The sequence below is a fragment of the Condylostylus longicornis genome, unplaced genomic scaffold (genome assembly GCF_029603195.1).
Source record: "Condylostylus longicornis isolate FDR11 unplaced genomic scaffold, ASM2960319v2 ptg000005l, whole genome shotgun sequence".
In the NCBI taxonomy this organism is placed as follows: domain Eukaryota; kingdom Metazoa; phylum Arthropoda; class Insecta; order Diptera; family Dolichopodidae; genus Condylostylus; species Condylostylus longicornis.
This window is the reverse complement of record NW_026577974.1, coordinates 110463-133582: the sequence shown is the minus strand read 5'-3', so window position 1 is coordinate 133582 and position 23120 is coordinate 110463. Positions and strand designations below refer to the sequence as shown.

Genomic DNA, 23120 nt, shown 5'->3' with positions numbered 1-23120 from the left:
TATCTGCTTTTGCAGTCAACAATTTTCCTGTTCTTAACTGCTTCTTAGAATGAAATTTTTATAAAGGACTAATAAATTGAAAAAAAAAATTGTTATGATTTCAACAACTTGGAAGAAATATAATTCATTACCAAAAATTTTTGTTAAATGTAGAAGTTGAAATTTTACATTTTGCGGAATGTCTGCTTATTTTTTTTAACATGATATTTTTAAAAAAAATAAGCAGGTATAACAGGACAAACCAAAATTAGCAAAAATTTTCTCTAATGCTTTGTACCAATTCACCTATTTTTTGTCAAAATCATTGGTTTTCAACATTATTCAGATCGCACATGTAGGTGTTATCAAATATTGAGGACGTGGTTTTATTGTCAATATATGTAATATTAAACTTTTTTGATTTCAAACGTTTTGCAATGTATGTATGTAATGTGAAAATACATTAATTCAGGATTAAGAATTATTCCATGAACAATGGTATTTTATATTATGTACATCATCAAAATTATTGTGTTTATATGCTTAATAATGTTCAGCAGTTTCAACTTGTTACCTGTATGATTGCCTTTTTTAACCAACGTATCTGCTTGATCCCATAAATCATGGCAACTTGTTAAATAACTAAGAAATGAATTTTGTTTATGCAATGCGTGAAGAACTGAAACTGGTATTATTTGAGAAGGTGGGGTATTTGAACCAGAGCTCTACAAATGTATTTAAGTATTAAATTTATTTAAGTATTTTTTTTTTAATTAATTTAAAAAGAAATTAACCTGCGATCCGTTGGAGTTCGTTGGCGATATTGAAGATGGAGTATTACCATTTAACATTTCAGTTGAATTTCTTTGATTAAAAAAATCGTTAACGATCCTTTGAACCTCCCGATACTCATGGCGTTTCATTTTGTATAGTTTTGAAGAAATTAACGACTGACATCGTAAACTGAAGATTTGATCAAAAAATAATATAATAACTATACAATTTTTTAATTTAAATTATGAAATATATACCTTAAAATTGCAACCTTGTTGTTATTGTCTGCTTGACAGTTTTGTTGATTGCGAAACTTAGACGAAATAAATCTGGTTATAAAAACATAAGGTATTAAAAGAAAGAAAAGAAAAAAAAAATAATACTTTTCCATACTTAATTAATAACAAAGTTTCCTGGTACATTGTACAAGCAGCTTTCTCAGTATTTTTATGTTCCTCCATTTCAGCACCGGATAACAGAAAATATAATACAGCTTCCAAATACAGCATTACTTGCTCAAAACAATTTGATTCTTTGTCGGCAGCATGTTTTAGGCGTTTAGCCTCTTCTAGATATTTTTTATCACTAAAGAAGTAAAATTATCAAAAGAAAATTAAGTACCAATATGTTGTTGTAAAATACCAATCTTCTTTGAGAATGCCCCTTAACACCTCCTCGTTTTGTTCAAAATATGACCTATAAACTTTTGAAACAATTGGTTGAGATGCTGGAGATGTCAACACCTTCTCGTTAATTTGATGCAATTGTAATCGATCATGATTCGTGGGTGGAAACTCTTCAATTGCCTCCTAAAATGGAAAACAATATGACAAAATCTATAAAAGCAGACATTTATATTCAAAAATACACATACGTGCGAGTTGACTTTATCTTTTCTTTTTTTCTTTTCTTTATATGGACTACTACTTGAACTTAAAGTACGCTTCCTACGAGGTTTCGGAGTATATTCATCATTTTCTTCAAAAATATTTGTGGCAACTTGTCCACAAACAATATTTCCAGTCTTATTAATTAGTAAACCGCAGTCATTAACTAATTTATTCCTATGGTCTATTGTGTCCAGTTTATTGCTAATACTATTGTTGCAAACTCCAGTGGAACTGCTATCGGCACCGGGGGATAAAGTAGTCGGTATTGCAATTTGCCCTGAGTTAGATAAATTTGAATATGTAACTACTGCAACGTTTGGTAGTGATGTCGACATATTTACTGGAGGTGACGTAGTTTTTAATTTTAACTCATTTTTGATAATTTCTTGCTTAAACGAACCACCACCATTTGTGCCACTTTTGATGCTATATAAATTAGATTTGTCATCGACTGATGACGGTATTCTTGTTTTTGTGTTAAATTCGTCTAACTCATCTTTAATTCCCGCTTCATGTTTGATGATATTAGGGTGTATTAAATTTCCTTTGTTACCACTTGGTGACTGTGATGATAAATTTGATGAACGCTGGTGCTCTTCAATTTTGGGTGATTGGAGTTGACGATGATGAGTTGGGGTTAAACGTGAATTCGAACTAGACGTTCTCAATGATGGCGAAATATAACCATTATTTGAATTGTTTTTACCAAATAACGAATCAGGGTGACCAGTAGAGTCGTATTGGTCATATGATTTATTTATTATTTTATTATTTTTACTATTTTCATTCGAATTTGTAAAATTGTTTTCAGCAATTTTGCCATCGGCACTAATACCACCATTGTTGATATTATTGTTTTCTAAATTGCGAAAACCATCTTGGTGATTCTGACTTTGAGTAATGTTACTATTACAGAAATTTCCAGACAGTCTCGAAGAATAAACTAAATATTTACTAGAATAGCTATTATTACTACTAGTATCATCGTCATTGTTACTAATATTACCACTATTATTTCTATGATTATCATTCTTATTACTATCTTCATTTATTTCATTATTTGTTTTATTCTTATCATTAATTTCATTTTTATTATCTTTATTCTTTTCAATATTGTTTCCTTCATTGTTATTATTGGTTTCATTTTTTTTATCTTTGCCATTACTATTCTTGGTATAAATTCTATTTCTATTATTATTTTTGCTGCTACATTTATTAGTATTATTATTATTATTATTATTATCATTATCATCTTTATTATTGCTGTTATTATTATTATTATTATTATTATTATTATTATTATTATTATTATTATTATTATTATTGTTATTATTATTAATATTACTTTTATTGTTATTATTGTTAGCATTATTTTTTTTATTATTATTATTATCATTATTATTATTGTTATTATTATTATTATTATTATTTTTATTATTATTATTATTATTATTATTGTTATTATTATTATTATTATTATTATTATTATTATTATTATTATTATTATTATTATTATTATTAGCATTATTATTGTTATTATTATTATTATTAATATTATTATTGTTATTATTATTATTATAATTATTATTATAATTATTATTATTATTATTATTATTATTATTATTATCACCAGCAACATTATCATTAGCGGCATTATTATTAGCGACATTATCATTTAGAGCGTTTTCATTAGCCAAATTGCTGTATGGATTATTTTCATTGCTATCACTACCCTTTTTAATTTCATTTTTGTTATTGCTATCACTATTATCATTATAGCTTTCAACATTATTCTTTTTATCCATTTTACTTTTATTTTGAACGCTACTATTATTGTTATTGTCGGCATTATTACTGTTAATATCATCGCTCGTGTTACTAATATTACTATTATTAGACACATTATTAGCAATATTGTGACTATAATTTTTGTGTTTATTGTTATCACTATTATTATTGACAGTATTACTATTATCATTAATCTTATTATCATTACTATTATCAATATTATTATTAGTCCTATTTATATTATTACTGTTGTCATTACTACTATTACGATTATTAATGTTATTATTATTATTATTCTTATTATTATTATTATTATTATTATTATTATTATTATTATTATTATTATTATTATTATTATTATTATTATTATTATTATTATTTTTATTATTTTTATTATTTTTGTTATTATTATTATTATTATTATTATTATTATTATTATTATTATTATTATTATTAATATTATTATTGTTATTATTATTACTATTAATATTATTATTAATATTACTATTATTATTCATATTACTATTATTGTTACTATCATTAATATTATTGTTATAATTCATATTATCATCTTTGAATTCTATAGTATTCGCTTTATTATTACAGCTATCGCTGTAATTATTATCAATGCTATTAATATTGTTGTTATTATGGTTATTTCTACTTTTGCTATTACTATCATTATTACTTATGATATCACCATTTGTGTCCTTGTTTTCAAGATCAATAGTTTTGCTATTTGTTTTCTCGTTACTATTTTCATTGTTTTTGTTATTAGAAAAGTTATCACTATTCTTACTGTTATTATTTTTATTGTTATCCTTAGTGTTATTGTTTTTATTAGTGCTATTGATTTTAACATAATTGTTATTATTACCATTATTAGTACTCTCATTATTTTTATTACTAACATTTATGTTGTTACTTTTATTACTACTTTCAATACAATTAATGTTGTGTATGCAATCTAAAACAGTAGCAGTGTGAATATTTTTTTTAGATAATTCATAAACAGCATCTGCCTGAGTTGGTAAGCCTATTGTTGCAGTATCTGTTGATAAATAATGTACGGGTGATTTCAAATCCGATGACATCGACATATTCAACTGAGTGCTGGAGCTACTTCGTGAGATAGGTGCTCCTTTCAGTCTGTTATTTTCAACACTTGCGTCTTTAATCGAATCACTTGCTATCATAATATCGTTTATACTTCCTGGGCTTTTATTTATTCGTTTTGGACTTAAATTTCGTTCATGGCGTCCCGGTATCTGATATTTCTTGTTATACCATTCTTGCCGTACGCATATACGAGCTATTTCTATCGAACAAATTAAAGAAGTAGATCCAGGAACCGAGTTTGCTGGAGAAAAAGAGATTTCCTGAGTGTGATTGGTTGTTTGATTTGGTTTCGTCAATGAAGGACTGGATTTTGGTGAAAATTCTGGTAAGGTTTTTGCTTTAGGAGAAAACTCTGATTGTTTTGATAAACTGGATATTGTCGCAGATATTGGGGGCGGAGCAATTTTAAATTGTGGTGATGAAATTGGTTTCAGCTGTGGAGATTGGTTCGTTTTTAATTTTGGCGAATGTATAGCTTGTTTTATTTGTGGCGAGTGTGAAGCTTTTAATTTGGGTGACTGTATGCTTGGTTTGATTTTTGGTGATTGGGATGTTCTCAATTGTGGAGAGTTGGATTGTGTTGGTTTTCTTTCCGGTGTCTTTATTAGAGGTGTTGTTATTTTATTGCTGCTATTTCTTGGAGATTTTAAAATTTTGTGTTGCTGTGAGTTTTTTTGTTGTTGAATTTGTTGTAAATTTTGATTATTACTACTATTGCTAATGAAATTATTATTATTTTTAACGCTGCAATTAGCACTGATATTTAATTTGTTATTGCTATTATTATTGCTACAGTTATTTTGATTTGATGTTGATAACAACGGAGTACATGAATTCAATAATTGTAATTGCTGTTGATTTGATACACCACTTGTAGTAGATGTAGAAGGTGAGACTGTATTCGATTTTTGGTGAGGCAATTTAGAGCAATGATGATGATGTTGTTGCTGTTGTTCATGTTGATTATTTGTCGTATCTAAAATATTGCCGCCGATCAAATTTTCTGTACTACTTGAGGATATTGTACTTGTTTTAAAGGCATTTATAGGTGATAATATTTTTTCATGAGCTTCCTTTGGTTGATTCTTCGTTAAAAAAGTTTATAATTAAAAAACAAATAAGAACATTAATTATAAAATAATTATATTTCAAAGTAAATAAAGGAGTTAATGTTATACATGAAAAATAAGGCATTAACTATTCCCATTAGCTACAACTTCAGCTCAAATGTATGTGACTGTATCGGTCCCATATAAATCCTTTATAACCATACCGTTCTTTAAATCTGTGGTTGCCAAACATTTATGTGGAACAGATAATTGAAATTTTATAACCGTGATCAGGAAAAGATACAAAAAAAATCTACATGATCATACAGGTACGCAAATCCAACAAGATCTACTTGTTAAATACGGACAATTGTCTATTTAAATTAGTATCTTGACAAGTTTGGCAGTTTTAAAATAACTACGACCATTAAAGAGGTTGTTAATTTTAATGTTGTTCTAATAGAAGAAAATCAAATAAATAGAACATAAAGTGCTTATGTTGAGCACGAAATACATATTACCTTGAATTAATTGTATGTTTCGAATTAAGGAAATGTTCTTTATTTTTAAATATTTAAAAAATTTAAAGATGCGGAACAATTATAAATTTATTTTATGAAATATTTTTGGACCCTTGCACAGGATAACAATTCTTATGTTAATTTTCCTTTGCCTACCAGATATTTTAGTATGTAAACAAAAGCAATGATATTGTGTGAATAAAAATAATTTGTATTATGCTATTTTGGAAGTTCTCATTTTCATCTGAGCATTATCGAAAATCTATTTGATGTTGTACTTTTGACTTTTCTTTTATTATTAGCATTCTTAAGAACATTTTTGGTAATCTTACCAATTCTTCGTGTACGTGTATTTGACTAATTTTTTTTGTACCACCTGGCACAAACACTTTCTTTAAAGTATCGACTTTCTTTTTATCACTTTTTGGCTTATCACGCTGAAACATAAAGAAAAATCATTAGTTTACTTTTTCTATTACCTAAAATTTTCAAAAACTAAAAATTTACTTTATTCGATTGGGAATCGTCACTATCGCTATCGGAATCATCACTCGAAGTTGAGGTGGATGTGTCACAGTTTTTCGACGAATATTTACCACCTTCATCTTTTTCTGAGACATCCCCAGTCCAATCTTCAGAGGTTGTGCTTGAGGAATTGCCACTGTCATCCTCATCGTCGTCATCGTCGCTGTCGTCCTCTTCCTCATCATCACTATCGTCTTCCGAAAGTTGCGAATTACTCGTTTTCGATTTTTGCGAGTGTATTTGACCTTTTATATGATTTATTTGAGAAGGATGTGGAATTTTCTGCTGCTGCTGATTTTGATTATTATTATCCCTATTAATAGCACCGGAACGCACTTGCAACATATTTCCTGAAGAAGAATCAACTAAAACTTTTTTAGACCCGTTCACATCTCCATCCTCCATACTACTACATGAACTACTGCCAGAGCTTTCAATTATAACACGATTTTTTGTAACTGATTGTCTAGAGCTTCGCCGATCAATCGTTACTTTCTTTGGAACAGTGTTTGCAGTGTTTATGGAAGATGCCGGTAAATTATTACTCAAACTAATATTAACTGCACTCGAACAACTATCAGTCTTTTTCATGCGTAAAGGATTCGCACTTATAGAACTGGAAATGTTACCAGCACCAATTACGTTATTACTTTGACATGGTGTTAAACTTTTCCTCGGCCGACCAGGCTTACGTTTCTTTTCTTTGGGATCTGGTTTGGATTTTTTATTTTTATTTAGAATTTCATTTTCATCCTCACTGGTATCTGCTGTCAAATTATTATTTTTTTTTCGTCGTTTTTTAGGTTTTTTATTTGGTGAAGCACCACTAATGGATTGCGCATCAGTTTCTTTATTTGCTGAAGTTTTTAAGCCACTTACTATTTGCGATAATTTTGGCGACGAAGTCGTTTGTGTTTGAGGAATATCTGGTTGATTTTGTTGCTGCAACTGTAATGCCAGTTGCTGTGGAAGCGATTGTTGTTGCTCCTGAAATTGTTCCCGCACTAATTGTTTTTGTTTTTGTTGTTGTCTTCGACGTTGCAACTTTTCTTGATGTTCAACATCGTCTTCATCACTACTACTACTTAAATCTGTATTAATAATATCACTAGGGTTTATATTTTCTAAATTCCCTAGCGGTGGTTTTGTTGTTATGTTTAACAAATGATTACTTCTCTCGTCATCAAATAAATCGTCATGATTTGGGCTTGGTATATTCTTTTCAAATTTTATTCCATCACTTGCCATTTGATATAACACTTCCGATTCCTTTTTAATGTGGTTTATATTTGGCAACGGCGAATTTGGCTGATTAGGATCGTCATCCCCAGATACGGGTTCATCTTTAATAACTGTTTGTTGATCTACCAACAAGCACGGCTGGGAGAGCACTGATGTATCTGACAAGACACTCAAACTTTTATTATTTGTATTTTGAAGTTGATTTTGACGAATTTGCTGTGATTTTGGATGTTGCTGTAACGACTGTTGTTTCTGCTGTATTTGTCGATGCTGCTGAATAGATTGAGTTTGCGTGGTTACACGTTGTGGAAAAAATTTTTTTAAATCCCATTGATTTGATTCTACAAAAAAACGTTAATTAAAGTTTTATGTTTTCAATTAATATTATACTAAATTAAGACTTAATTGTTTTCATTTATGCGACTGTAAAGCAAAATCAATTTCACAAGTATATGTGTATACGTATGTATTTAGTTTATAATTAAAATCATTTATGCATATATCTTTATACTTTTTATTTTCTGTTACCTAGATTATAGTTTAAATTTTGTTTAAAGTAAATGATATTACATACAAACAATATTATATACATATTACATATGTACATTACTTATTATGTATGTATAATTCATAATATGTACATTATATTGTCATTTTTTAAAAATTACAAATTAAAAATTTTATGAAGGTTTCTAATTTAAATGAAAGATTGTAAATATGATAATTGAATTCAGAGAAATATGTAGATATTCTACAATATTATTTGTTACTCAAATTCTCCAATGTTAACTTAACTTAAAATAAAAGTGTTTACTTATAATGAAATACAATATTTGGAAACTAATCTAAACTAAATTGGAAAAAGGTCCAAAAAGAAACTTTAGTGTTGATCATCTTTTTATCATTTTTTCGATTTATTAATCATGATAATTTTCTTTTATAACAATTAAAAAATTTCTTACGATTCTGGGATTCTCCTTTGGTTCCATTAGACTCCTCACTTCCCGACTCACTGGATCCCGATTCCGTACTATCACTGGAATTAGCAGACATCCTAAAAATAACAATATTAATTAGTATTTTAATGTTTTAAACCTAATTTTATTAATTAAAAACGTTTTTAAAATCTTTTAACTCATTATACAAACTTACTGATCTACAGATGCGCTCTTTTTATGTTTTATCTCTTCCTCACTATCGGAAAGATCAAGATCATTTGTCAAAACACTAACAGGGAAAAAACTGCAAATATTTTTCAATTAACTTAATAGTCAAATAAATATTTTGGAAAAAACATGCACTTGCAATTTACTTTACCTTGGCTTATCGTTACACACAGGCACATTGTTCTTAACAATATTATTATTAATATTAGGGTCACTAAAATTAGCACTATGACTATTAATATTATTATTAGTACTATTGTTATTATTGCTATTAGTATGTGTCGATTTAAAATGTGTTGAATGATCGGCATATGTATTTGGTGGATTGATATCTAGTTTATCCTTCGGGGTTACAACATCAACAGTTCCCGTTGTATTGTACGTTATAGGTACATCTTTATGAAATGATTCAACATCGCCATTTATTAAGTTATCCTTATCCTAAAGCAGAAAATTGGAATAAATTTTTAATAATACATTCTTTTATACTTTACCCTGTCAGGATGGTGTGAGTATTTATTCAATGGTTTTGGTGGAATTGTTTGTGGAAATCTTCCATTTGGCATATGGTGTGAAAGTATTGGGTAACTTGTATTACCCACACTTCCATTACTAGCTCCCCCACTTTTATCTGAAGAAAGCCTACCATTTGGCATCATTGAAGAAGATGACGGTGATGGTTGTAAGCTCGATTGTTGTTGAGTTTGTTGAATTTGGAGTCCTTTATGTATTGATATACGATTAACGTTGCCAGGAGGTTCATGTTTAGGTAATTGGCCTGGGTACCCTCCACGGCCATTGTAAGACGGTTTATTATCAGTTTGCTGTTTAAGTAATCCTGATCTTGATTGAGAAGGGTAAGGCGGTGGAGGATAATTTGCAGAAGATGAATGTGACGGCAACGTTTGTGGTTGTTGTTGTTGTGATATTGGACCAGATATTGAATGACGGTTATTTAATATTGCTGATCCATGCTGAATTGATGATGGCAATGGTGATTGTTGTTGTGTTCCATTATTCGCTCCCAGTAATGGATTGGTTGCATACTTATTACTACTACTAACGTTACCATGTGGACGTCGATTTGATGTAGATATACCAATATAAACCTTACTTTCAATAAGAGGTTTTGCTTTTGAAAAATCGCCTAACGTTTGTGAGATATGATTATCACCTTCAGATGGGCTTAACTATATATAAATAAAAATAAAACAATAAAAAAAAATATATATATTATTGTTTTTATACTAGATGCATACTAAAACTTAAGAACGTTTTTTATGAAATATGTTGTAATTCTTTTTGATGTTTTAATACTTACTCGTACTGGATCCGGAAAAAGTGAGACCACCGGATCTGGTGTTTGATTTAAGTTTAGTCTAGCCAGTCGATCCTTTTCTCTTCTTCCCATACGCTCACAATCATCCATGCTGCAAAGAATTAAAAGTAATAGTTTAAAGCAAATACAAATATCATTAATTGATTCCAATTTACAGTTAAGCAAAAAACATGAAATGTGTTATTAAAATTTTTTTTTATTTCATAAAATTATTAATTATTTTACACTGAACGAAAATAACACTAAAATTAAAGACAGTAAGTAACATTAGTTTTTAATTTTGGATTTCTCATAAACCTTAGTAAAAATGTACTGAGTACTAAAAGCATGGATGTTTTTATAATATGTATGGATATGTTGTAAAACTTAACAGTTTTTTGAAAAATTTAAAAACATGTTCATAATTTCGCTAAGCAAATAACATTTTATGCCAATCAAATTCTAGAAGAAATTTTATAAAAATTTTATATAAACTGTGTGACATTTTTAATTTTAATAACCTTTGTCTATTTTATCTTTCTGAAAGCCCACTAAGCACTTTCGAGTAGAGAGCATTATTAAAAGATATTTTTAAGTATTTTATTTTGCACCCAATGTTTTTTATGTTTTATAGCTTTTTTTTTATGTAAAGAGAATGGATCGAAAATGATCGAAATTACTGGCAGATATTTAACATATCTGCCATGCAACATGCTTAAATTCGAGGAAAAATAAAATCGAAGTAAATAAAATAGAATTAATTTAGAAGTACAATTAAGCTTGTAGCTTTAAGGCGAAAGATAATTACTTTTATACTGAATATTATTTTGTACTTTAAGCTTCTTTTGAAATTTTCATTGGACTAATCATTCATTTTCTTTTCTTCACAGTGTTTTTTTATTATTTATTTAACTTATTACAAAAATCAATGAAATATTTTAATTTTCACTTTTTTATTGTTGTCTCTAATCTAACGTTTCACTAATTTAAATCTAAACCTAGCTAACATCATAATTAATTCAATAATTTTGTAATCAATAAAATTTTAAATATCTATTCTCTGTACTAAAATTGAAAAATTATGTTTTCCAAAAAAAAAAACTTAATTTGTTATACACATATAGTATGCATTTGTGTGATTTGTATGCTTTAAGGGTTCTACAATGTATTTTGATCTGAAATTCTGTAATTGATGTGACAAATTTCACATACAAAAATTGAATAAACTTTGCCAAAAAAGCTGCTTATACTCCAACTTTTTCGCGATTTATGTTAATTTTTATAATCATATCAACATCTGCATATATACGAGTAATATATCTTGTATTTTTTTACAATGATCTTAAGATTCATGTAATATTCAAATTTATTTTTCAGTTCAAATTTATATTTCAGTTTATGAAAGACGATTTGCTTAATTTGATGCAGGTAATATAAAAAATAAGACTTTGTGATAAATTTTTAATTTATATTTTTTTAAGTTATTACCAAGTTTATTGTAAAACTTAAATTTTTAAACCACTTGTTTGTTGTACAAGTTTTGTACTTTGAGTTTTATTGATTGATTCATTTTTTGAATTTTCTAATTACAGCAGCTAAGTCATATGTCACAAAAAAACAATGTACTTCCTAGACCGTGACTTGAAAATTATTTTATTATTTTCACTTATAAGAAAATAACCAGCATGAACATTTACATATTAAATTTAGAAACAGTAAAGAAACCAGTATATTTCAATACCTTCTTAAAAAATTGTATGATCTCGAGAAGTGAATAACTGTTTATATGTATCTAATTTTGTCAGAAAAATTTTTTGAACAATTGTTTAGTTATAATGTTCTTCAAGAACTGTTTTAAAACCTATATAAAAATTAAATTTTTTTTCTTGCATTAGAAAGTGCCTAAAATTTAAAGTAATTCTATATGCATAACTTTTTTTTGTCAAAAATGTAGATATCATGTTCTGATAGAAAATCCTAGATTTATTTTTTTTATATTTTCATTTAAACTATTATAAATCTTGTGAGATGTTTAACCTCTTAACTATCTGAGATGTGAAAAGTTTTGCTTTTTCATACATATATTTATTTTATTGTATATGTTCTACATAAAACACATATTCTCACCAAAAAAACAAAGTAAATCAAATCGAATATTTTTGAAATAGAAGAAACTTTTTAATAATAACTGAATGCATTTTGAAATTATTTATTATTTTATAAATATCAATTAAATTTTATAAACATGAATAACTAAAGCTAAAATAATTTATTAAAAAAGTAAAACCTTTGCATTGCAAGAATAAATATATTGTACGTGTCAATATATACAAGTTTTAAAGCAAAAACGTTTTTGAACTTTTTTCAAACACAATTTCAAACAGAATTTTAAGATTTCTTAAATTAAATATTTCAACCGCAACATAAAAAATATATATGCATACATATATGTACATACTTACATACATAACTCACACTTTTAATAAAAATTGCTACTAGAAAGGATGTGCTTTTGATTTTTTACAGAAGTCGGCAATCATTTTTTTAAGGTTTTAGCAGAATATTAATATTTTCTAATAGTATATACACATATACATAAATTTACAGAATATGCAGGCTCAAGATAAACAATTTTCTTAATAAATTACACATTTGTATAATTTAAATTAGCAACAAATTTAAATAACGAATCAAAATATTAAGCCGTTTAATTATAGTTAGAACTAGAAGTGAATAAAACTATACAAAAACTTTTCAATCAATTTAAACGAACTAAATTATATCCTGTACCTTGACAATCTGACTATAAAAAGTTGTGTTTGAAATATTTAAAATTTAGCTTTCTATGGTTGTGTGGCAGCTAGTAGAACCTGCCAAATTATTTCATTTTCCACAAAAGCTTCACGGATATGTCTGAGCTATAATTGGACACTTGAGTTCCAAATTTCTTGTAGTCAGTTTATTTTCGGTCCTTTTTTCTAAATAAAAACGAGAAAAAATAGAGTTGACCTTGTCAACTCTGTGATACCCGTACGAATTGGTTATAGTATGTGCGAATAAATAAGCCATAACTGGCTATGGAACAGACAATGACTTTAAGTTGCCGTATTACCATATTAATTTATGCAAAATTTCAGTACTGTGTTTTTCAAAATACTGTGTGTGCCAAACTACTATTGAAGTTGTATGGCAGCTACCAGAAAGAGCCAAAATATTTTAACAAATTTTTTCAAGCACATCGGCCGTACTAATATATTCGCTTGTGTAAAATATCAATATTACAGCTTTTATAGTTTCTGAGATATAGCCAAATAAATTTTGAAGTTGTATGGCAGCTACCCGAACCGGTACCCCGATCATGTCCAATTTAAATAGGGTTCTGGCACTTACTATAGTAAATCATTTGTGAAAATTTGGTGAACTTAGCTCAATTAGTTTTTGAGTTATCGTTGGGACGGACTTACGGACGGACGGACGGACGGACGGACGGAGGACAAACAAAGCTAAATCAACTCAGAATTCGACGCTGATCAAAAACATACACTTGAGTTTATATCTAAGACCGTTATTTCTCAACGTTACAAACGGAAAGTTACAAAACAAATTTAGTTAAACAGCTAGTATAAAAAAAAAAGTACATACATACATACATATGTATTGCATAGTATGGATTTATACATACATATGTCAGAATTTAAATTTAATATACGTTATATATGTATGTATAATATACAAAAATGAAAAAAAAACAATATATAAATGATGTATAATTAACAATGTATGAACGTACATATGTATGTTTATATAAGAATACATATTATTCATTTTAAACAAACTTAATTAATACTTTAAGCTCGTAACTGATACTTCCTTATTAATGTTCAATAGAGAGGAAAAATAGAATTCACATTAACTTCTATTTGCTTATTGAAAATATTGGAAAATGTTCAATTTTAAATTTCACGAAAAATACAAAAACAAAATGCATGCATTCGGATTGATTTGAACATTATAACAACATATTAAAATTACAGTACGTAGCGATAATTATCAACAATCTATTCGATAGCTTAACCGTTTTAGTGCAAAGCAATTTTTGTGAATATATTTATAAAAATTGCTATATATTTTTTGATTATTTTAGAGGAAAAATAATTGTGTCAAATAAAACACTCTAATACAGACAAATACGAATCGTTCACTACCACGAAGCACCAAAAACACACTGATGCGGCGGCAGTTTTGCGGTGCGGCGAAATTTTTGATTCAAACTATCGCATCACTTTTGCGCCACTTAGCCACTCTTTCTTATAGTTAACAGTATATAAATATACAGTTAAAGTAATACAAATGTTAACAATTAAGTTTAACAAGTGTTAATATTTTGTCAATTTAAATTAATTGTTTAAATGATGTCAAAAACTTTACTCGGATTCATACCTTTTTTGGATTGCAACTGCATATTATTGTGCATCATTGAATGAATTAAGCGATAAACTTTATAGAAAAATATTATTGAGCTAGGAAATGTTATTACTTGACATACAGTGTGTCAAAACCTTATTTGTACATTTCTTTATTTTTACTTCTCTTTAAATTTTAAGTGAATAAATGACTGTTATGCTTAAAAATTTAGTTTTTATAAAGTAATATTAACAATAATTTATTTTCAAGTAAAAAAAAATAAATTTATTACTTTAACAGTAAAAATAATAAAACCTAAACGTTTTTGGTATAGTCAAATTCGTACTTAATAAAAAGGAAGTCAAGTCTTAAGAGCTCAATGGTCAAAATATCATAGAGCTTAGTTTACGCTATATAAACATACATTTGTATTTAAGTACATGTTTATACTGCGGCCACTCTTCCAAGTGGTTACATTACAAACTTCATGTTTAAGTTAATATTATATACCTTTAATTAAGCTGTAGAAAAACAACTACATAAAAAACATAAGTATGTGTGCAGGGTGTTTATGTATGAAAAATGCGCATTGCATTATTGTAGCACATCGAAAAAAACAAAAAAAAATTATAACAAAAATTCTTGAGACATTTCGATTTTTTTAGAAATTTAAAAAAAATAACAAAGGCTGTAGCTCGGAAATGATTATATCTGAGTATATCCCCCCCTCCTTGCCTATAAAATTTTTTGCTGGAAATTGATCAAAGAATCATCCCTAGAATTATTTACCACCTTAAGTGAAACACCCTGTGTAAATGACAAAAAAAACCCAATGACATTTCAACCTTAAACTATTTGGTAGTGGAGTGGATTTGAAAAAAGTAAACACAAACAAAATAATAAATAAATAAAAAAGTTCAGTAAAATATAATAATGAAATTAAAACAAGTAAAAACGTTTCAGTCGGTATAAACCGATTGAATTATACCCTGCACCTTTCGTTATTGTGTAGCAATTACTCGAACCTGTGAGATCATTCTATAGAAACTTCACGGACATGTCTGACCTATAATTGGACATCCGACTGCCAAGTTTCATCAATCTGACCTTATAATTTTTCAAAATATTTAAAATTAGCTTTTGGAGTTGTATGGTAAGTACCTAAACCTGTCAAGCAATTCCATCAAAACTTCACAAATATATCTGGTCTATAATCGGACACACAACTGCCAAGTTTCATGAATCTGACTTTATTATTTTTCCAAGTATTAAGAATAAGCTTTTAGACTTGTATGGGATCTACTCGAACCTGTTAAGCAATTCCACCACAACTTCAGAAATATGTCTGACCCATAATTGGACACATGACTGCCAAGTTTCATGAATTTGACTTTATTATTTTTCCAAATATTAAGAATAAGCTTTTAGACTTGTATGGGAGCTACTCGAACCTGTCAAGCAATCGCACCAAAACTTTAGAAATATGTCTGACCCATAATTGGACACACGACTGCCAAGTCTCATGAATTTGACTTTATTATTTTTCCAAATATTTAAAATAAGCTTTTGGGGTTGTATGGCAAGTACCTGAACCTGTCAAGCAATTCCACTAAAACTTCGCAAATATATCTGATCTATAATCGGACACACAACTGCCAAGTTTCATGAATCTGACTTTATTATTTTTCCAAATATTTGAAATTAGCTTATGGAGTTGTATGGCAGGTACCCGAACCTGTCAAGCAATTCCTCCAAAACTTCGGAAATATATTTGACCTATAATTGGACACATGACTGCCAAGTTCCATGAATCTGACTTTATTATTTTGCCGAATATAAAAAATTTGCTGTTGGAGTTGTATGGCAGCCACCCGAACCGGTGCAGCTATCCCATTATAATTTTTAGAGCATGTGTAGAATATAATTGGACACATGTATACAAAATTTTATATTTATAGCTTTATTAGTTTTTGAAATATTTAAAATAAACTCTTGGAGTTGTATGGCAGCTACCCGAACCCGTTGTCCGACTTAGTCCAATAACAATAGGGTTCGTCCTTGGCACAAAAGAAAAAACTTGTGAAAGTTTGGTGTCGATTGCATTATTCGTTTTTGAGTTATCGTGCGATCGGACGGACGGATGGACGGACGGACGGACGGACGGACGGACGGACGGACGGACGGACATGTCTAAATCGACGCAGAATTTTACGCTGAGCAAGAATATATATATATGTCCATACCGCAGATGACTCCTTCAAGTAGTTACAAACTCCATACCAAAGTTAATATACCCTTCACGAAGTGCAGGGTATAAAAACAGTGGAAAAATAATGACTTATGTAGCTAAAATTGAGTGACCAATTTGAAAACGTTTTATTCACGATGATAGTGATATAGTTTCCACATTTTAAAACTTTTTATACGTTTTTGCTATAATTTATATGAATTGATTATTGGACCTACATAAAATAACACAACACTCAAATACAGTTTTGATAATTATTTTAGAAATTCCTTGTAGTTTAGTTTTTCAATTTATAATAGCACATAAAAGTATATAAATATGATTTTTCTCTGAAAAATACATATGTAAATATGTATATGTACATAACTTAAAAATAAACTTAAAAAAAGTCTATAATGAATGAAAAATCGTGGTTTCGTTTAACACTAATGGAACCCATTTAAGGTGAACAATTTTATCTATAATTCTATAAAATCAATCTATATGAGGATACGATCATTTGCAATCTAATTACTGTTCTATAATTTCTTAACTATATAAATTTTTAAAAATGTGACCAAGTTTCGAAAAATTTTATTGCTTGAGGTGTAAACTAAAATTAAAATAAATTATATTGTGTAAATAATGAACGAAATTTCGAATTACACAATATGCGTGATAAATATGTACATTAATAAATTTATTGTAAAAGAAAACTAAAGTTGAAAAAATGTGTATAATTTTATGCAAAATAAACTCAAAGAGAAAACACATATACTTATTCATTTGAATTTTGAATAAGATGAAAAATAAAAGTGAAATAAAAATAATACATATAATACTTTACATGTATGTATGTATTTGTTAAGAAATGAAATTTTCGTTTTTACCAAGTGAACCTCAAATAAAAATCGAATTTATCAAAGTAAAAACAAAAAAAAACATAAACCAGTACGAAATTAATATAAAAGCACTTTTGAAATATTAAAGCCCAAATGATATAATAAAGAGGAGAAGAAATAAAGGTGTATGTGGAATAATAATAGATGCATGCCGAGGTATGTTGTGTATATTGAAAGGTTTTACGGAGGCAAAGCGAAAAAATAAAAGTAATATAAAAGCAATATAAAAATGCAGCTACAATATTGATAAAAAAATGTAGATATGTACATATGTACATGTGTATATATTTTTACTTACATACAGACTTACTTTTTAAACTGCGGCGGACCTCACTTGTTTGGCGTCCAGAGCAGTTTAAAAATATTGGGCCTTAATCTACATATATCAAATATCGTAAGTCATTTTCATAAGTTGTACAACCATAGATAGGTAAATATTTTAAGTGCAAAGTATGCAAAAAAAATTGCTATGAGGAAATTCTCGTCAAAAATTTTTTTTACGTCTTTTTTTTTTCTTAACACAGAAAATTACAAAAAAAAAGCTTTTTGGTTCTAATATTTTGCATGCCATTGGTACATTTTTATAGTTTATTTATTTGTGTTTGCCCATTTGGTTTACTTTCTAACACGCTTAATGTGTATATTCAATGAGTAATTTTCATGACAAAAAAAGCAGAATATAAGAAAAATGAATCAACAACGAAAGTTTCTCCTTAATATACATATATTAATTGTTTCTCCTGAACATATGCAAAGTTGAATACAAAGATAATGGTGTACCCAAACAAACTTATTGCATATGCATGCCTACGTTTAAATGTTTACATATAGCACTATATGTGCAAAACAAAGACTTTGCTATTATCAAGCAATTCAACTCAGTGGCCTCAAACACAAACCGCCTAACTCGAGTTAAGACAAAAATGAGATATGTTTACCAGCGAATTCTCCGTTTTGAGTTTCATATGCTCACAAAATTTGGTGGTTCTACGACTGTTGTAGCCGGAGTTATTGTCGAATTCACACATGACCTAACTCGAAATGGTAACTATGTGCACTTACACTAATCGTCTAAATCGAGTTAAGAGCAGAAAACATCTTTTTTATGTTTTTGACAAACCACTTATTTCGAGATAGGCTATTGTTGCAAATCGAAATTAGTGACATTTTTTTTTATTTGTATGAATTTTTACAACCGCTTATCTCGAGTTAAGCTTTTGTTGCAAAATTAATTTTGAGTTTTTTTAAATACTAACTCGACATAAGCGATTTGTGTAAAATAAAAATTGGTGGTTTTTTAAACTCATCTCGAGTTAGGCTATTATTGCAAATACAATTACATTCCAAAAGGCTTCTTATGTTGAGTTAGGTTTTTATAACGCGTGCAAATAAGACCCAAAAACCAAAGTTAAGCGTTTAGTGTTCGAAATAATACATGATCAGTATAGAATATTTTTTAGTTTTTTATAATAAAAAATATTTTATAACGCTTAACATATTATTTTATGTGATATATAGTGTAGGTACTTTATGTCCATGATTTAAAACTTGTTCACTATAGTTAAAATTGAATCTTACATTCAGTGACAAGAAAGATATTTTTTTTTAACCCAAAATATAAAACATGTACACAAGTTATCTGCATTATTAATGCTCTAATTACCCAAATATCCCATGTTTAAGATTTGAATTTTTTTATTTAACAAATAATCTTGTAGGTCATTTCGTGATTTACCTGCGGCAAATGTTTTTTTCAATTGACGGAGTTCCCATGTTAAAATGACACGTGGCTAGCTACCTGATGGTAGATTGTTTTGCTTTTGTAGTCTAACATAATTGTATTATTAAACAAAGTGTTATTTTATTACGCCCTTGTAAAACACATGTTATTGGGAAGATCAAATTTTTGTGTTTAACAAGAGTTTTTATTCTAATTATTGTATTACAAAGCAACACTTTTATTATACACTAGCAAAACACATTTTGTTAGGAAATTCAAATTATTATAATTTGCAAGGGTTTTCAATAAATAAAATTGGTACATCTGGGAATAACAATATTTTGTTGTACTTTTTATTACTCATTTCCGTGAGATTAAATTTCTTCGATTTTCAAATATTTATTATATTTTTGTTATTTCGAAGAAAGTATTTTTTACAAAGACAGTTTTTTATTATTGTTTTTAAATGTACTGATGTTGGAAATTGTTAAATAAAGCAAAAATTATCCAATATAAACTTTATTCACGCTTAATAAATGTAAGTTAAAAATTTTGGAACTTGCTAGGAGAGCGGAGATGATTGTGGCGGATATTAGAGGTATTACAATATATTAGAAACTAACATAACGGATTCAAAGTGTTTTAAAGCATAGAAATTAGCGAAACTGGTCCTATAGTAAATAAACAAGTATTTACACAACAGATCTTAGTTTGAAAACCGAAGTTAATACAGTTTTGAAACCGCAATTGACTTTGGTCGTGGTGACTGTATTAATGATCCTGATTTTAAAATTGACAACATTCAAAAGCAAGTTTTCGGGTCCTATTGGGCATGTGAACATATCTGTAGAGATAAAAAAATATGAAAGGCTTTCTACTTTTATTCTTTTAAGAAAAATCCTTTTACAATTTTCCGAACGGTTAGAAAAATTCGCTTAATCTTTCGCGACCGGGCTTCCTAAATGCTCTCAAGTATATGAACGCTCGAAACTTACTCGTTGTCAATTTGTATGGAGTCTTAATTGAAAAGTAAATGCTGACAGCTAAAATAAAAATGCCGTGCAAACTTACAATATTTTTTAATTTTTGAAAATAAAATACTTATATACTCTACGATAGCAGAGCAAATTCCGAACCAATTTACTTTGCCACAACTTTTTACGGAGATCTATATACTTTTTACGGCAGAACTTAGAGAAAAACTGACGAACAAACCATTTTCTATACGTAATTAATAATACGTCTCCAAGATCTAATTTTCACAAGTATCGAATTATTATTTTCTATACGAGTTCGAGTTCACTATCAAGTTTGACTTTTCATTACAGTAGTTGTATTGACTCACACTCGATTTGATTTTGTTTTCGATTTAAAAATTTTAGTTAATTCGCATTTGGTATCATTATGAACAAGTGAGAAAGTCATATGGACTATATAGTACATAAATAAAATAACAAACACCAAACTCATAAACTCATTTTAGAGATTACCTTATGTGCTCATTTTTACAATAATGTAACAACTTTGTCAGATCCGTTGCACAATGAAGCCTTTTTATAATTGAGTTACTTTTTGAAATTCTCTTAAGTGGAAAGAGTCGCACCACAGATTTCAAAAAATTGACTTTCAAAAATATTTTACAAGAGCAGTTTATACAAAGATGTTTTATATTTTAAGACGAGGTGCTAACTAGATAGATTTTCAAGACATGCTCCAAATTGAAGAAGAAGAGAAAATTAGTCCCAAAAAAGAAAAACTTAGAGTACTTGATGCAATTTTCTAATCTGTTGGTTTATAAATTTTACAAAACGATTAAGACTGGAGATTTAGCAGATACTCATCCATATTTAGTTGGAGAATCCGAGAGAGAATAAAAGATACTGTCACCTTTGTATAATACTGTCACCTTTATATTAAATTTAAATAATGAAAAAATTATTTTTAAACTTTTAGAAATAATTTTTACTTGAAGTTTATTCATTTTTTACCTCAATTTATGTTTTTTATGACAATGATTTGAAAAAAAAGTGAAAAATCAAATAACGTAAAAATAATATATATATTTCTTCCCTTTTTAGTATAACTTAAGTCACCTAAAACCATATCTTCAGTTTTGCAACAACAGCTTAAGTCGACTTAAGTTTGACGAAAATACAAAAGTAATTTTTCACAAATCGCCTAAGTCGAGATATGCTTTGCAAAATGCTTTTTATAAATTTTGTATAACCGCCTATCTCACTTTTTTCATAATTATGAGAATACTATTAGTTGTTTTACTTCAGATTATGAGTTAATCGCTTCCTTTTTTAATTATCTTTCGATCAAAAAAAAAATTGGTTCAAAAAACTTCATAACTTTTTTCAAAATTAAATTTAAAGTTTAAAATGCATTTATCTCGAAATCACTAAAACAGACTTAAGTCGTTTGTGCTTGAAGCCACTGAACTTATTGTGTATATTTAAGTATTGTTGGGACTGTGTGTTAAATATATCAAATTGTCTGAAAAAATTGAACTCCCACATATTTGTATGATTCATACTAAGGCGCTAAGGGTACAAAAGAATTTATTCTTTATAAAACATTATTTCATACTAAATAGAAACATTGACATACATGGGCATAACACAAGAAGTAGATCTAACTTTTATTTAAGTTTATTCAAAACAAATAATAGGAAAAACAATTGTCTATACAATTGTCTAAAAATTTATAATGATTTACCAAATGAGTTAAAATTAATAAATAGTCTAGGAATATTTAAAAGGAATAAAAAACTTTATAATAAATAATTCAAATAATAATAGTAATTAAATTTTTTTGTCACCTTTATTAAATGTGATAAATTAAATTCGTCCTACGTAATATCAAAAGAAATTCAGAATTAAATTTTTTAATTCAAAAGTTATTTGTATACCTCATTTTGTATTATATTAAATATTCGTAATTAATTTTGTATATCAATATTTAAAAATACAGAAATACCTATATTTACATTAAAATTTCAATTAGATGAATTTCTATCAATTTTATAAAATATTGTACATATGAAACAAATTATAAGACCATAAAGTTAAGGCTAAGGTCGCTTTTTTATTTTTTAGTTTTTATTTCTTTTAATATTTTTATTTTCAATTTTATAATTATAAATTATTTTACTCTTTAGAATAAGGAAATGAATACCTAGTTTTTGTTAAACTTAATTTTACAATAAAGAAAAAAGAAAAAAAATAAAAAACTTGCTACTAAAAAATTATTATAGAAAAATACGAATCGAGGATCTTCTGTAAAAATTAGTAAATTATGGTAATGTTGATTAAAAGTTCAGATTTTTGTAGAAAAAAATTATGAAATTTTTTAAAAAGTCATAAAGTTATAAAATATTTTTTTTCTTAATTATGAATATGTACAACTTCGAAATTTTATATGACGGTCTTATTTTCTGGCGTTCGGTGAGAATAAACAATTTGCACGCATAGTAGAACCGCCCCTGCTTTCG

General features: G+C 27.7%; 1 protein-coding gene across 5 annotated transcripts in view; it reads right to left on the bottom strand.

Annotated features, from left to right (window-relative positions):
- Positions 1-23120, bottom strand: part of LOC129616293 (putative uncharacterized protein DDB_G0282133) — a 45624-nt gene that overhangs the window by 3994 nt on the left and 18510 nt on the right. For all 5 annotated transcript variants that reach the window (XM_055531876.1, XM_055531906.1, XM_055531889.1 and 2 more), the window contains 13 exons: positions 10375-10483; positions 9548-10243; positions 9205-9494; positions 9040-9129; positions 8850-8941; positions 6628-8228; positions 6453-6557; positions 1628-5635; positions 1396-1562; positions 1147-1338; positions 1011-1082; positions 774-942; positions 554-704 (listed from right to left, as the gene is read on the bottom strand). In XM_055531876.1, the coding sequence (XP_055387851.1) occupies positions 554-704; positions 774-942; positions 1011-1082; positions 1147-1338; positions 1396-1562; positions 1628-5635; positions 6453-6557; positions 6628-8228; positions 8850-8941; positions 9040-9129; positions 9205-9494; positions 9548-10243; positions 10375-10483 (7742 nt within the window). The remainder of the gene's footprint in view (positions 1-553; positions 705-773; positions 943-1010; positions 1083-1146; positions 1339-1395; positions 1563-1627; positions 5636-6452; positions 6558-6627; positions 8229-8849; positions 8942-9039; positions 9130-9204; positions 9495-9547; positions 10244-10374; positions 10484-23120) is intronic.